At 51.4% G+C, this 15,349-nt stretch overlaps 1 protein-coding gene across 2 annotated transcripts in view; it reads right to left on the reverse strand.

Moving 5' to 3' along the window:
• Positions 1-973: 973 nt before the first annotated feature.
• Positions 974-15,349, reverse strand: part of Ubiad1 (UbiA prenyltransferase domain containing 1) — a 20,481-nt gene continuing 6,105 nt past the window's right edge. The window contains exon 2 of one of the 2 annotated variants that reach the window (XM_029476663.1): positions 974-1,768. In XM_029476663.1, the coding sequence (XP_029332523.1) occupies positions 1,698-1,768 (71 nt within the window). In that variant the 3' untranslated portion in view covers positions 974-1,697. Of the gene's footprint in view, positions 1,769-11,554; positions 13,710-15,349 lie in introns of those variants that run through there. The other variant, XM_021159724.2, reaches the window with a different exon arrangement.

A 15,349-nucleotide genomic window follows, 5' to 3' on the forward strand; every position in this document is an offset into this window, starting at 1 on the left:
TTCTGCAAGGCCAATCCCTTCACAAGCACCAGCAGGCCACAGACAGGGTAGGTGTCAGGATGGGTTGACTCAAAGCCCGGGATCTGAGCCTGGATGGTAGCCGAGTTGGTAGAAAGACCCACTCTTAGTCCAGATCTTCTGAGGTGGGAAGCTGCACCTCTGGTCTGGTCCACACCTTCTGTGGCAGCCGATATAAAGACAGACAACTCAAGCTCTGGATGTGAAGAAAGGCAATTGGCACGGGAGCCCACTTCTTCAGGATTCTAGCATATACTGAAGACCTGCTGAGATACTCAGCCTCATGGACTGAACAGTTACTGGGTCCTTGGACCGTCTGTTGGTAAACAGACATTGATGGGCTAGCTAGGCTACAGCCTGTAAGCCGTTCTAATAAATACCATATACTTTCCCACCAGCTCTGTTTCTCTAGAGAACCTTAGTCTGGCATCAGAAGGAGAGAAATGCACACTGAAGGAATCTGAGCAGTGACGGAGACAACTGTGCTCTGTCCTCATTCCCGTATGACTTCCTTGCTGCCCAGAATGCACCAGGGCCTTGTCACCTCCAAAGCTGAGAAGTACTGGCTCAGAAGTTGCCAGGGAACTTTAACGTTAGGAGAGCACACATACTGTCAAAATCAAATCCTTCCCAAACAAAAGCACACTGCGGCTGGGAGTGGTGACACAGGCCTTTAGGAGCAACTAGAAGTTCAAAGCCAGCCTGGTCTACATGGTAAGTCCCAGGCCAGCCAGGGCTACACAGTGACATAGAGCACCTGTGTGTGTGTGTGTGTGTGTGTGTGTGTGTGTGTGTGCGCGCGCGCATGTGTTGGGGAGGAGGAACACATCTGGGTCCCAGCAGAGGAAGAAGAGTGGAGACCGGGAACCCTGCCACAGCTGTAATGCCACAGTCTGCCCCAAAAGGAAAACCAATCCCACATCCCACTGGGAAGCCACTGGGAATTGTGAGCATTTTCTGCTCCCTGGGCCACCCTGCCCTGACAGAGCAGGTACAGTTCCACAGCTACTCGAGCAAGAACAGCTACCTTTACAAGGGTGCTGGGGAAAACTTTTGCATGAAGGTGTCCCATTCTTCCAGTAGGACATCTTATTTGTCCCCTTCATGACAAGCAAATATGCCTATTTAGTCAGTGCCCACAGTGTCCTCTTCTTATTTCCCCAACAGGAGCAACTGCTGTCCTAACTTCTAATACTATGGATTAGTTCTGAGTAGGAATGTGCCTTCAGAGGCCAGAGACCCAGACTCCAGACACAGGCTGCTGTTAAGGCATTGACCGTGCTGGGCCGTTGGAGCAGAATCCTGTCTGGGGCCAGGGATGTACCTGACCTGTCAAGCTTCCCAGAGCTCTGTAATCTTAAGTTTTCATATGCCCATCTCTGACCAAAATGGGCTGGGAACATAGTTCAGCAGTAGAGCATTCACCTTCGATGTTTGAGGTCCTGGGTTCAACCCACAGCAGAAAGTATGTAAAGCTCACACTACCCAAGCAAGGAGCCAGGAGAGTGAGTGGAAGAGTTGGTGGGGGGAGGGGGAGAGAGCTGACAAAGTCAGCCAGCTTTGAGAGCTTCTGGCTGCTTTTCTCGAATTTTCTCCTAGACGGTGTTCTTCATTCAACCCCGTGTCTCTTGGGAGTTAGGAACATGTTATCCATCGCTGCGTTCCTGTCTAACGCTGTGTTACTGGAGGGGACACCAGGACAGGGTCCAGAAGGCTTCCAGAGATGCTGGACAGAACTCCTCAGTGCTTCCTGGAGCAAGATAAAGAGTAGAGGCCACAGGGATTGGAGGCACAGGCTGCAGTTACCGCAGTAACATCCCCACCCCACCCCCCACTACAAGTCTGGCACTTAGTAGACCAGGCAGCCACTGAGAATTATCACCGATAATAATAATTGTCTTTATGGAAATCATTTAAGGTGAATTTTAATGTACTTCACAATGGGATTTCTCCCCACCCCCAGAAACTCTCTGCTATGAGAGGGTAACATGGGCTCTGAATATTAAGTAGTCAGGGGTTACCAAGGGTGTCTCTGCCTGTTGGACACCTCCCCAGTTAATTACCTTCCTAACATCCATCAGATGAAGGACACAGAGGAACAGAGTCTCCCAGCCCCCAGCCCAGTGACTAGGTTCTTCTGCAAACTGGCCAGGTATGGTTGCACCTGTCATCCCAGTTCTCTGGAAACAGAGGCAGGAGGATTGCTGAAAGTTCAAGAGCAATCAACCCGAGCTATGTTTCTAGATCTAGCCAGCTAGGGCTACACTGTGAGCTCCTATCTTGAAGCAAAACAAAATAAAAATTGTCCTGGTGGACCAGGTTACTTTCTGCCCTTGGCAGACCCTGGTGGGGCCTGAGTTCATCTGTAACCAGTCCTCTGCCCGGTGGGGAAGACAACAGACAGGGCAGGCTGCAGGGGTCTGGAAGGTAACCAAACAGCTGCAGCCTCTACCCCTGTTACTCTGCCCCACTGACCTCTGCAGGGGCAGGGCTTGTGGTGACAGAGGTCGGTCCCTTTCTGAGCATCCACTTTTGCAGGTCAGTAGAGCGTAACAAAATCTTCCCCCAACTCTTCGTTGTGCTGGATTGTTCTTAGACAGGTCTCTGCTTACCTCGAGGGTCTCCAGGCAAAAAGCAAGCCATCCAATAATGCGTGGGTCATGCTTTAGGTCCCCCACGAGACACCCCTCTCCTCCCGCCCCTGTAAGTCCCCATTGCTCCTGGGACATCCTCAGATCTTCCCTCCCAAAGCAACATCTATGGGGTGGACGCTTCTCGTTTTTCTCCCACCAGAACCTGTTCACTGAGTGCCCAGGCCTGACCCTCTGCTCTCTACTGTGACACAGTGGTAGTGGTTTTTGTTTTTTTGTTTTTTTGTTTTTTTTTTTCTCTCTCTCTTTGAGAATCTCCTCGGTTGCATGCCAGTATCTTAGCGTGGACCTCTGGGAAATGGGGTGCCTTCCATTCTCAAAGCTGATGGATTGTGGAGCTCAGGGCACTGAGGCAGGTTGATGCAGAGCTGTTCAGGGGCAGGAAAGGCTCCGAGCTCCCATTAAATCATGGTCATGGCTGAGCAGGCAAAAGGGGTGCAAAGCCTTTTTCGGGAAATGTTTTACCTGCAAACCTGCACGCTGCTGCCAGATACTGGATGTTCTCGGTAGATGCATGGGTGATGTGTGCACACTAGATGGATGGACAGACAGGTAAGGCTCAAGTGAGAATGGAAGCAAAGACATCAGTCTCACCAGCCCTTGACCCCTTCCAATCCTCCCGAGTCTGGGAGGCAGGAGGCCAGAAGTCCCAGCATTCCCTCCCTATGACTTCAGCTTTGGGACCAGTCCTGATGACAGGTTGAAGGCAGCTCCTCTAAGACATTGTCCTCAGCACCCAATGCCCACTGTTACTATGGTAGCTTTCCCAGGATTTTCCCAGAAGCACTCAGGGCAGGGGCTGATCCTCTGACATACCCACTCCCAGACCCCAAGTCTTGCAGAAGCCTACCCTTCCAGAAAAAGCCTGAAATAGGCGCTGGAGAGATGGCTCAGTGGTTAAGAGCACCAACTGCTCTTCTGAAGGTCTGAAGTTCAAATCCCAGCAACCACATGGTGGCTCACAACCATCTGTAATGAGATCTGATGCCCTCTTCTGGTGTATCTGAAGACAGCTACAGTGTACTTAGATATAATAATAAATAATCATTTTTTTAAAAAAAGCCTGAAATAGTCACATGATTTCTGTCCCCATTGCTGGCTCCCCCTCCAGCGTTTAAGTGCCTATTAGGGACAAAAGAATGGAGAACATCTGTTTCTGCAACAAGCCAATAACGGTGTGGATCTGGGGGTGGTACACACACACACACCAGCACTGGGGCTCAGATGCAGCCCTGCAGCTGCCAAAGCAACTGGTCCCCATCATTTCTCAGGGAGATTATCTCCCAATCGGTCCAATCGGTGGCTCCTCGCTTGTTGGCACCTATCCTCGCCCGGGGAGCCATCTCAAGCCACTGTTGCCTTGTGAGGCAGAGCATGTTGGCCTCTTGGCTGTGTTTGGAGCTGATCCCTGGTTTCAGACGGGTCCTGGGGGGCCCCCTCCAGCCTTCTGGAGGCTATGACAGTATACAGAAGAGATGCTGGCCCATGCCACTGAGCAGAGTGGGAAGAGCACTGGGCAAGGAGTTAAAGGCCCAGTTCCAAAGCCCAGCTCTGTCACTGGTGCTGTGTTCTTGGGTTCTGAATCTGAGGGCACAGTCAGCAAGTGCTAACCCTGTTGGAAGAGCCTCACTCTCCTCATTAGGAAACTGGGTCATGGCGTTGCTCAAATGTGACAATCAGCTTGTATGGACCCAATCCAAGTGACAGGGTAGAAGAATTGAGAGCCAGAGGGTGAGATGTGTCCGCATGCACTCACTCCCATGGGTGTCTCTACCCATGGCTGCTGCAGTCTAAAGCTGGCTCCAGATCTCAGAGATGGCTGAGGTGACTTGCTGGGCAGCCACATAAAGCCAGTGACTACTAAATCATCCATCTCTCAAAGAGAAGCCCCCACCCCTTCTCTCGTGGGTTCCTACACCCTGACTCTACCTCCTGTCCTCTAACACCCAGAGCAGCTAGCTTGGAAAGCTGTCTGGGTGCCAGAGAGCAAAGGTGTGCTGAGGGGAACTGAGGACAGGGTTAGGGAGGAGAGGGGAGATGAAGGGGGTGGGGACTGGGAGAGATAATGGCAAAAGAGGCAGCTGTGGCTCTTTCAACATGTAAAGCGAAAATGAGATTTATATTTAAAAACCAAAACAATGCCTCCTCTCCCGCCTTCAAAAGAGAGCGGAGCACTGACATAGAGGAAGGCTTTAACCCCGGAAGTGCTGAATTTGGGGTCAGGAGAAAACCAGCTTTTACGTGGAGCCCCCAATGGTGGCTAAATGACCTTTACAGAATCACCTGATCCCTCAGAATATCTTGACTCAAATTCCATAGTCAACTCAGGACACAAGGGGACTTGGTGAGAGACCCAAGTGTTCTCCCAAATCCTGGCTACCGTGGCTCTCATGACTGGTCATGTGACAGGCCACTACTGCTTTACCAACAAGAGAGATCCATGCCCCCAACTCCGGGAGCCGGCAGTAGGGTCCCAGACTGGGGCCTAGCTTCCTCTAGGAGACAGGTCCTCCTGAGGAGGCAGGGGCTTTCCTCATAGCTCTTGTTAACCGAGCTCCACAGCATCGACCGCAAGGCCTGAGGCAGAGATTACGAGGGTTCTGCCCAGCTTGAGGGATTTGCCTATCTTTGCCTTCATCCCTCTCCTGCTGCAGTTTCTCTTCAGGGAGGAATGACTCTTCTCAGCAGAGCAGCCAGGCCCTGCATTCAGCCAGGCGCAGCTCTGAACTGACAGGCTAAAGAACAACTGTATCCCCCTTGCCTCTGCCTGGAGCTGTTCTGGGCTATCATTTGCTCACAGCCCCTGTGGTTTCTTTTCATCCTCCCCAGAGCAGCGTGGAGACTGCTTATCTGGTAATTGAGATTGTTCTACAAGGTGGAGCTCATTGCACTGGGTTCCAAGAATGTGTGATACTTTCTGAATACCTGGAACACGGTCCCAGTACAGAGTGAGGGGGACGTGCACATCCAAATGGTCTCAAAGATCTATCTGTACAAATGCACATGCATGGTTAAAGATATGCTAACAACTTTGGTAAAATGGACTTGGGCGTTCTGCAGATAGTCTTGCCTTGTTGAACTCAGACTGGACTCCAAGATGTGGCCTTGAACCTAGGAGGTATCCACCAGAAGGCCCTCTGCAGGTCAGGCAGCCTCTCTACCCACCATTGCTCCTGGCGGGCCCCAGAACAAGCTTGGCTCTCTTCTGCAAGAAAGGCTCTGAATAGGTTGTCCTTGGTTGCTACAGAGAACTGTGTGTTGATGCCAGCGTATAGCAACCATTCGAGAGGCCTAACAAAGTAGCAGAAAGCCAGGGACAGCAGGGATGAAGTCCTCGTCCTCGGTAGATGCAGGCTCAGGAGCTTGCTTCTGGCAAAGCTCTCCTTGGGCCTCATCGTTCAAGGCCATTCATCTGGATTTAGCACCGGCAGCCTGGGCTGATTAAATGTGCTACCATCTCCTTCTGATTGTTTCTCAACAAGGTATCAGTCACTCCTCAGTCGGCTTTGACCTTGGCACTGAGAAGGGCACCTTTGGCACATCTGCCTCAACACTACAGTCGTCTGGCTATGTGACCAGAAGAGACTGAAGGAAAAGTGCCTGGATGGTCTCAGCAGCAGGCAGGGCGGGGGAGGAGGGGGGTGGTGACGACCCTCCAGCTGTGAGGACAGGTAGGCCAAGTCACCAGCATCTCTCCTGGCTAACTTCTCCTAGGAAACCTGAGCTCAGTCCATTGTCATCTCCTCCCAGAAGCCCCTCCTGATTGGCTCCAATCTGCAGATGATCTCCGCCCTCAGCGAGCTACACTTCTTGCTCTCTGTTCCATGGCTGACTTTGTCCATCCCCTTTCCCTAATAGAAGCACACTCACCCAAAGGGGCATCTCTCCTCACTGCCTATACCCAAGGAACTCTCACAAGTCAAGCAGAGCCTGATCCCCGTGAAGGTGGACTGGAGTTCTCTCCGACGCCCCCTGGTGGCTGGTTGCATTCGTACCAGGCAAAGCAACTGGGCTGTTTCTAGGGACCCTCTGTTTCAGTGGCCAGGTGAGAAAAGATGGCAGATGGAGGGAGGGAGGGACAGGTGGGCGTGAGCCCACATTTAACTTGAGAATGGGTCTTCCTCTCCAGCTGACTTGAGCAATCATCAAAGCCTGGCAGGATCTGACTTGAAACCTTGATCCCATTCCCACCTCCACAGTAATGTAGACTTACCTCTTCTCTCACCATTGAGCAACTGGAGGCCCAAGGCAGGGTGCCCGAGGGGACCTCACTTTAAAGACAGAAATGCTGTAAGCCAGTGTTAAGATGGGAGGCAGCTCCTAAGGGGCCCTGGTGTTTCCTCTCTCCTCATCTCTTCCACGTGGTCTCCGGCCGCCTCTTGCCTATTTTCTTAGTCAGGGTTTCTATTCCTGCACAAACATCATGACCAAGAAGCAAGTTGGGGAGGAAAGGGTTTATTCGCCTTACACTTCCATACTGCTGTTCATCACCAAAGGAAGTCAGGACTGGAACTCAAGCAGGTCAGAAAGCAGGAGCTGATGCAGAAGCCATGGAGGGATGTTCTTCACTGGCTTGCCTCCCCTGGCTTGCTCAGCCTACTCTCTTATAGAACCCAAGACTACCAGCCCAGGGATGGTCCCACCCACAAGGGGCCTTTCCCCCTTGATCACTAATTGAGAAAATGGATCTCATGGAGGCATTTCCTCAACTGAAGCTCCTTTCTCTGTGATAACTCCAGCTGTGTCAAGTTGACACAAAATAGCCAGTACACCTATCTTGGAATGCCCTGAGGAAGGTGGCTGGCTCACTCTGAGGGGAGCTACCTTCTTGGCCTGCAGGTGCTGGCCCAGTCACTCCCACATTAGGGAAACTTCATAGCATTGTGGCCATGGGAAGGTCACGCGGAAGTCCAGCCCTCCAAGGCCTCGGCCACCCATCAGTCCTACGATACCTTCCTTACACCTCACACTCCCAAGGACGGACCCGTGGCTGGAGTCCTCATGTGAGCAAGACACTGTGAGGTAAGTGGAGACAGGACAAGAGGCCGTGGGAGAGAATTCACACGGGCACAGACTAAGGTTTGAATGATGGGTGACTTGGGCAATTAATCTTCTCCCTTTACTCTAGTCTTTGTCTCATGAGAAAATAGCCCTCAATAACCTATTCATGGAGCTGTTAGGAATATTAAAACAATATATGTAAGCTCCAGAACAAGGCTTGGCACACAGTGAGCTTGCAATACATGCCATCGTTATCCCCGACATTCCCTCAGTCATTTATCCAGCACCTTAATTATTTACAGGTTTCCGGAAACATGAGCTGGACCTTAAGAGATCTTCAGAGTTACTGTCATTTGCCCCTTCCACTTCCAGCCCCGGGTGGAATTCACCTGTCCTTACTGCTGCGGGTCAGCCAGCTATGGGGTACGCATGTCAGTGTGGTCAGTAAGCCTGTCCCATAGGGTCTAGCCACTCGCAAGCCCGTGTTCCATGACCACTTGTTGAAACACACTGTGGTCAGTTGTGCTAGTGCTGGGCAGGTGCTGAAATGCAGTCTTACTTGCCTGTCTACCAGCCACCTGTTGGGGGACACTGACACTAAACACGTTAACAAACAGACACAGAACACACCCTGGAGCTGTCTTGTTATCAATGACTCTAGCTCTAACTGCGGTGGCGATTCTAAGCTGTGTTGGGAAACACGGAAGCAAGGGTATGGCTGGAGCATGGAGTGCGGACTTTGGGGCATGCCTTAGTTACCACAGAGCCCAGAGCAGTTTCCTGTTACCCACCACACACACAGTTTGCTCACGAGCATGTGATCAAGACATCCCTGGCTCCTCTAGCGCTTTTACATCTTGGGAGGTAGGAGAGCACCTCACAGTTACGACTGCCGGCCTCTGCTGGTGAGCTCCGCCTGGGTTCAGTGATTGCCAAGCCCCCAGGCAGGGCCTCACTGGGCTTCACCACCCTCTGCTGTCCTGGCAGATCACAAGTGTCAGCTGGCTACCACGAGAGTACAGGTCTCGCCAGAGGCACTCTTACACCAGCCTTCGTGGTCTGTAGCCAGTAATGAAAGAAAGAGGCTGACAGTCCATTAGCAGTGGGTACAGAGGAGAGCAGCTGTCAGCCACCTCCCTTCGAGGGCCATTGAGGGCGAAGTCAACTGTACAGCTGTGTCTGGGTGTGCATCTGTATGTAATTTTTGGAAGGCAAACAAAACGGGAAGAGGGTATCAGTCATCACAGCTGTGATGACGCTTAGAAGCTGAACTGTCAACATGTTTCTTGTACCCTCTGGTTCCAACCCTCACAGGCAGGTCCATAGAGCAGCTCTGTATCAGAACAGCCAAATCATAGGGTGAGAAGACTCCAGTTGTCACAGTCAACCTCTCTGTGGTGTGACTCTTTGCTTCAGCGTTCTCACCGAGGAACCAGCTTTTCTCTTTAGTTATAGCAAACTCACCACCCACGTTGATGTTCCAAACACTCCAACTTCTGTTTCCACTCACAGCTACAGAGGTTTCTTTAACACAAGAGCTGTTACATCGGGTCATGCAACTCCTATCTGCACGTCCTGGTTTTGCTTTTTGAATACCACATGCCTGGCCCACTCCTTCTTCCCCAAGACAACTCTCTTGGGTCTCCTTTCCAGGCCAATGTGGTCTTGTGTGCCTTCATCTTTCTTCCAAATGCACCTTGGGCAAGATCCGGTTTGTTAATAACACCTTCAAAATATGGTTCCCACATTGAGAACCTATAAAATGTCTGCAACAGCTGTTACCCATGTAACACACACACACACACACAAACACGCATGTGTGGGGGTGCACACACTTAGGAATGTTTCTGGCTTCTAACTATATCTCCATCCATTCTGCATTTCATGTGCTGTCAACGGTACTTCTGAAACCTAAGTGCTCTGTCTCCACACAGAGCCTCTCCAAGGCAAACAAGGTGCCCAGGTTCAAGTCCAGCCCGTGAAAAATGGCCAGGGCTCCTGCCTCCTTGTTCTGAGCTGTAATCTCTTTCCTGTGTATCTCCTGTAGCATGGTAACCTTCACCAAGGTCATTACTGTCTTAGTCTGAGGTTGGGGCTAGGTTCCAGTGTGAGTGTGGTTGGTTATTAACATAGGAAGTAAGGTGGCATTTGGTGGGCTCATGGTTCATTCCCTCCACAGCAGGCCAGCCCTGAGCTTCCAAGGTCTTCTAGGTGGGGCACTGTGTGAGGGTTCGGCAAACGTATGGAAGGAGGGCAGGTTTGAGCAGCAGAGGTGAACAGGGAGATCACAGAAAAGAACAGTTGACTGAGTAGAAAATGGGGATAGGGTGGCAGGAACCAGCGTCCCCCACAGGCCCATGGTACCTGTCAGTGGGAGTATTCTGAACCCTTCAAGGTTCAGGGTGAATTCCAGGCCTGAACCCCAGCATCAGATAGCAGAGAGGCAACCTTACAGATGGTAAGGACTGAAGACGTAGCTTCTACTCCCCCCCCCCCAAACTGAGGAATCCCCAGTGACCAACCCTACAGGCAGGGCAAGATCCTGAGGTGCCTGGGATTGGATTCCCTGCTACTCGCTGTGTGAGCAGAATAAATCTGACTCAAATGGTAAAGGTGTGTGACCATGTAGCCTAGAGTCATTCTAAAACCCAGAGCCACATCTGCTCCCCCGTCACAGGGCACCTCCTTCTCAATCACAGGCCGGATTCTGGGAGAGAGGCCGGAGTGTATCTATCGCTCTGCATTTACTCATGCTCGCGTTCTCCCTCGACCTGTGAAAGCAGCTCTCTAATTCACGAGCGTCCTAATTATCAGTCCTTCTAGAAGCTCTTCCTCTGTGGTTCCCGAAAGCTTCAATTTGGGCTGCCTTGGTCCAGTTGTTAATAACAGGTGTTGAGTCTCGCTGGGCAAAGGGCAGAGGGCAAAGGACAGGGCTTGTTCGAATGTGCTGCCGAAGGCTGCCTTCCCTGTGCTGCTGACATGCTGATCCGTCAGCTCTCTCCCCCGCGGGCGTGTTCGGCCTCAGGAATTTATCTAAGTACAGTGATATCCATTGCACACATCTCTGCCTCGTTCATAAGGATATATTGTCAAATGCCTAGCCAAAACGTAAACGCACTCCATCTACTACATGCTCCTAATCCATCAGCACGGTGACCTAGCAGAAGAAAACTGTAAGCAGGGGTGGATAGAGGGAAGTGAGGTTAGCGTGGTCGGGCCAGCTGGCTCTCAGTGGTCCCTGACACCTTTCCTAATGGCCCCTATCCCAGGTAGGGTTACAATGCTGTGACGAAACACCATGTCCAAAGCAACTTAGTGAGGAGAAGATTTCCTTGACTTATACTTTCTCACTGTTGTTTATCTTTGGAAAACAGGGCAGGAACCTGGAGGCGGGAGCTGATGCAGACAGAGGCCATGGAGAGCTGCTCTGCAGCTTACTGGCTTGCTTGCTCCTTGTGGCTTTCTCAGCCCAGGGCTGGCCCCACCCACAATGGGCTAGGCCCTTCCACATCAATCACCAACTTTGCCTACAGCTCAGGCCTATGGGAGCATTTTCTCAATTGAGGCTCCCGTCTGGTGAGTCAAACTTATGGCAAGTTGTCACAAAACCATCAACCCTGGTCAAACTGTTCCCAAATTCATCACTGGTAATGAGGTGACCTCTACCATATGGCACTTCTCCCTAAGTCCTGGAATGAGTTGTTGCTTTAGAGACGAGGTCTCACTGCGTATCTCTAGCTGGCCTCACACTCCTGAGATCCACCAACCTGACTCCCAGTGCTGGAAATGAAAATCGTGCACTACCATGCCTGGTACTCCCACAAGTCTCTGCACATTTCCAGTAAGAAAAGCAAGTGGAAAGCAAAGAAACAAAGCCACCGACATACGTTTTCTCTTATTTTAATTAGCAAATCTACAGGAAACCTTCATTGAATCAGGAGACATAATACAAATTATGGTGGTCTGTATACAAAATGTGGCACCAAATATGGCCTCTGGGGATGGTATATAAAAATAGGCATTTAAAATCTGCACCAGAGCTCGGTGTAGCAGCTGACACAGTTCTGATGAGGGTAGCCATGTGTCAGGCCCGCCTATGGACAGTGAGAGTCATTGGTCCTCCAGACTCTGGGTGACAACTATCAGCCCCAAGCTGGGGTCACAGGCAGGACACTCAAAAGCACCAGATGCCACAAACCCAGAACACTGGGGAGAACAGGAAAGAACATTCTGTTCCTAGGATTCTGGACCCTGATTCAAGCTCAGGGACTCTGGTAGACAAACCACCCTGACTACTGAGGAACTCTGGGCAATGTTTAAATATGTTTTCCTAAGGAAGTGACCCAGTGCTAACTCAAGGTAGTTTTCTGCAGGCTAAGAGCCTGCAGCCCCCTTCAGGCCAGCTGATTAGAGCGAAGCACACTGGAGATGGTATGATCATCTCCATGCAAGATGTTATACTCAGAGAGTGTACAGGGGACAGTGAGACACCTCCGGTCCTTTGGATATGACCTCACTGAAGCCACATTCTGAACAAGGCATCAGAGCACAGAGACATGAAGGACCCATGCTTATAGTTCTTTCTCTGGCAGGGCCCCACGTTCTGGCTGAGTGTGGCCAGGACTGCTGTCCACTGGCTCATACATTCAGAAGGTCCCTGCTTTGCCCATCTTGTGGCTCTGTGGAGAGGGGTTAAGTGTCCTTGACTCACATGTTGCTGTTGCCCACAGTCTGGCACTGGAAACAGATGGAGGGACAGAGATCCTGGGTAGGCAAGAGGAATACCAGGGGAGGCGGCTGGGAGGGGACAAAGCCCTTTGGGCTTTAAACGCCCATCCCACTGCCACTTCAGGTCCCAGAATCACTGTCTTCCTAGTGGAGTCTACAGAGGGAAGCAGCTCCCTCACCCACCATGCCATGTTTTACTGAAAATAGAGTGCTTTTCTCAGCCGCCCCAGGCTTAACTGTCTTGCTGCAGGGTGATCTGACACTTTCCTCCACAGTGGCAAGCAGCGAAGGGAGACATAAAGGACAGAAACGTCTGAACCACCAACTACACGAAAAGCCAGGAGCACTCCCTGCTAACGAGGGCCCTTCTCTAGCAGGCAGCACATTCAGGGGACAAGCGCTCTGTATAAATGGGGCCTGGCACCAATTAGTACAATTTCCTACGTGCCAAGGTAACGGGGCAGTACCATGCCTAGTCACTATGGCTCTTTTGGGACACAGCTCCTTCACAAACTGTCAGGGCATTCTGTCTAGAACAAGGGGGGAGATGGATTTTCCATCCTAAAGTGGCCTGATGACACCCTCTAGTGGAGATTATAAATAACACAGGAACGACACTAGAGTGGCTTCAGGGTTTCCCCGTAACATGGAACACAAACCACAGCCGATAAGCAGGTTATCTTTAGGAAGATAATCCCAACACACAGGTTCAGGAGTTTGCAGCCTATGCTGTGCACCCACCCTGGCCAGTGGCACCCCTTCTCAGTCTGGCTTCTGCACTGCCTGAGGAGGGGCTGTGCTGTGGTGGGAGTTGCTGGTCTCCTCAGAGTCTGGGCAGGCTGCCTGCTGGTGCCAGGATGATGCCAAAGACATAGAAAAGTCCCAGCAGGAGGTTGAGCTTGGCTGTCCTCTGGGGCAGCTTGTTGAAGGCCTGGCTGCGGAACTGCCTCTCGAGGGAGAAGGCCATGGGGATGGTGAGCAGGGGCAGTGCCAGGCTGATGCTGCAGTGCGTGGCCAGGATGGTGAAGATTAGGTAGGGCACAAAGAGCAGCGTGTTATAGAGGGCATAGGAGAAGGTGGGCCCGATGAGAATGGCCAGCGTGACGATGCCAGCCTCCCGGTCAGATTCCATGTCCCTGGTGTTGTTGGAATGGAGAATGGCCTCTGTGCTGAGGGCCAGAGGGATGGCGTAGATTAGAGGGAAGATGGCCAGGGATCCCACCTGGACAGCGTAGGCAAACATCACAGCCAGCGGGCCGAAAGTGATGAGGATGACGAGGTCTCCCAGGGCCACATACTTGAATCCAATTCCTGCGGCCAGAAAAGCCAGAGAGGCGGTGTGAATCAAGGGCTGGTCCAAGAGAATACCATGTCTGAAGAGAGGCTATGAGGGTGAGCCGTCACTGGAGCACCCCCAAACGACCCAATGCAGACTCAGATTTCTGAGTCCAACTGCCAGGTACCCGCCAAGTTTGCCTTTTAGGATTTGTCCCCCAGAAAAGTTTCAGCCACACGGTGCCCAGAGCTCCGGGTACACAGAGATGAGAGGAGCCAAGAACATGCAAAAGGTTCTATGGTCCAGAGCATTGATTTCTTCTGCCCTTCTCCAGCCCTGCAAGGCAAAATGTACAGCTTGCCTCCTCTCCTGCCTGCCCCCTTTCCCCACCGCCCCTGTGTCTTTTTTCTGGTTTGAAAGACCCCAGTGAAACACTATGGCATTTCACAGCCTATAACTTCCATGAAAAGAAGCTGTCACCCACGTAAAGAGGGAAACAGTGGAAGTTACCATGCAGTGTACCCCCGTGGGTCTCATCAGTCAAAACCAAATCACCCCTAGTGACCACTCTGCACCAAAGCCTACCTAGTCCCTTCCTTTAGCACCCTCCCTCCAGCCCCAGTACTGTACCACATCCCACTGCCTTCCATCCAGGTCCAAATCAGGCTCATCTTACTCTGGAATACTGCCACACCCTCCTGGTGGCTTTTGATCTTGTAAGTACCTCTCACCCTATCCTAGCATCTTTAAAACTCCGGGTTTGCCTTTTCTCCCAACACACACTCAAACTGTCAGCAACCCTATGTCTTTGGATTCAAAGTCCCAGCATCTGGCTTGTCCCAGCTGGCTCCCCAGTACTTGGCCCTGGGGCTGAACTGAACACAGAGCCACAGTAACAAACACTTCTAACTCAACAGTACTTCCCACTCAACCTGGAACAGGTAAAGCCATGTGCAGTGGTGGAAGCTGGCCAAAGACATGACCTTTCAAACTTTGGTTGCTACAGAAACCGGTGACGTCTTTGAATCTAAGGATGCTATAATGCATAGCTTCAGGATATCTGATCACATTTTAACCAGTCTAAAATGACAGGTGACAATGGTCTTCAGGGGATCTAAAAAACACAAGAACCAAGGACTAAGGTCTGGCCAACCTCACCTCTCACCTTGGTAAGACACCTTGGTGTCTGCTGGCACCAAATAAGAGCCCCTGGTTTTTTATTTGAATGCAGCATCCCTACAAGGCAGGACTGACATGCCTCCTCAGCTCCCCAGCACCAGGAAGCGCCCTGAACTAGGGAGCACATGGTCCCTGCATACTGCAGGTATTCAGGAAGTCTCCTCCCAGGCCAGGCTAGCATGATGCTCCTCTATTCTCACATTCACCGACCTATATTCCATAATAGGGCTCTGGATAGGGAAGAATTAACCTCTAGCTGGATGCTCCAGAGATCCAGCTCTCAGCTCAGCAGCCAATAAGAGTGACATGGAGGGCTGGTGAGATGGCTCAGTGGGTAAGAGCACCCGACTGCTCTTCCAAAGGTCCAGAGTTCAAATCCCAGCAACCACATGGTGGCTAACAACCATCCATAACGAGATCTGGCGCCCTCTTCTGGAGTGTCTGAAGACAGCTACAGTGTACTTACATATAATAAATAAATAAATCTTTAAAAAAA

Source organism: Mus caroli, chromosome 4, assembly GCF_900094665.2.
Source record: "Mus caroli chromosome 4, CAROLI_EIJ_v1.1, whole genome shotgun sequence".
In the NCBI taxonomy this organism is placed as follows: domain Eukaryota; kingdom Metazoa; phylum Chordata; class Mammalia; order Rodentia; family Muridae; genus Mus; species Mus caroli.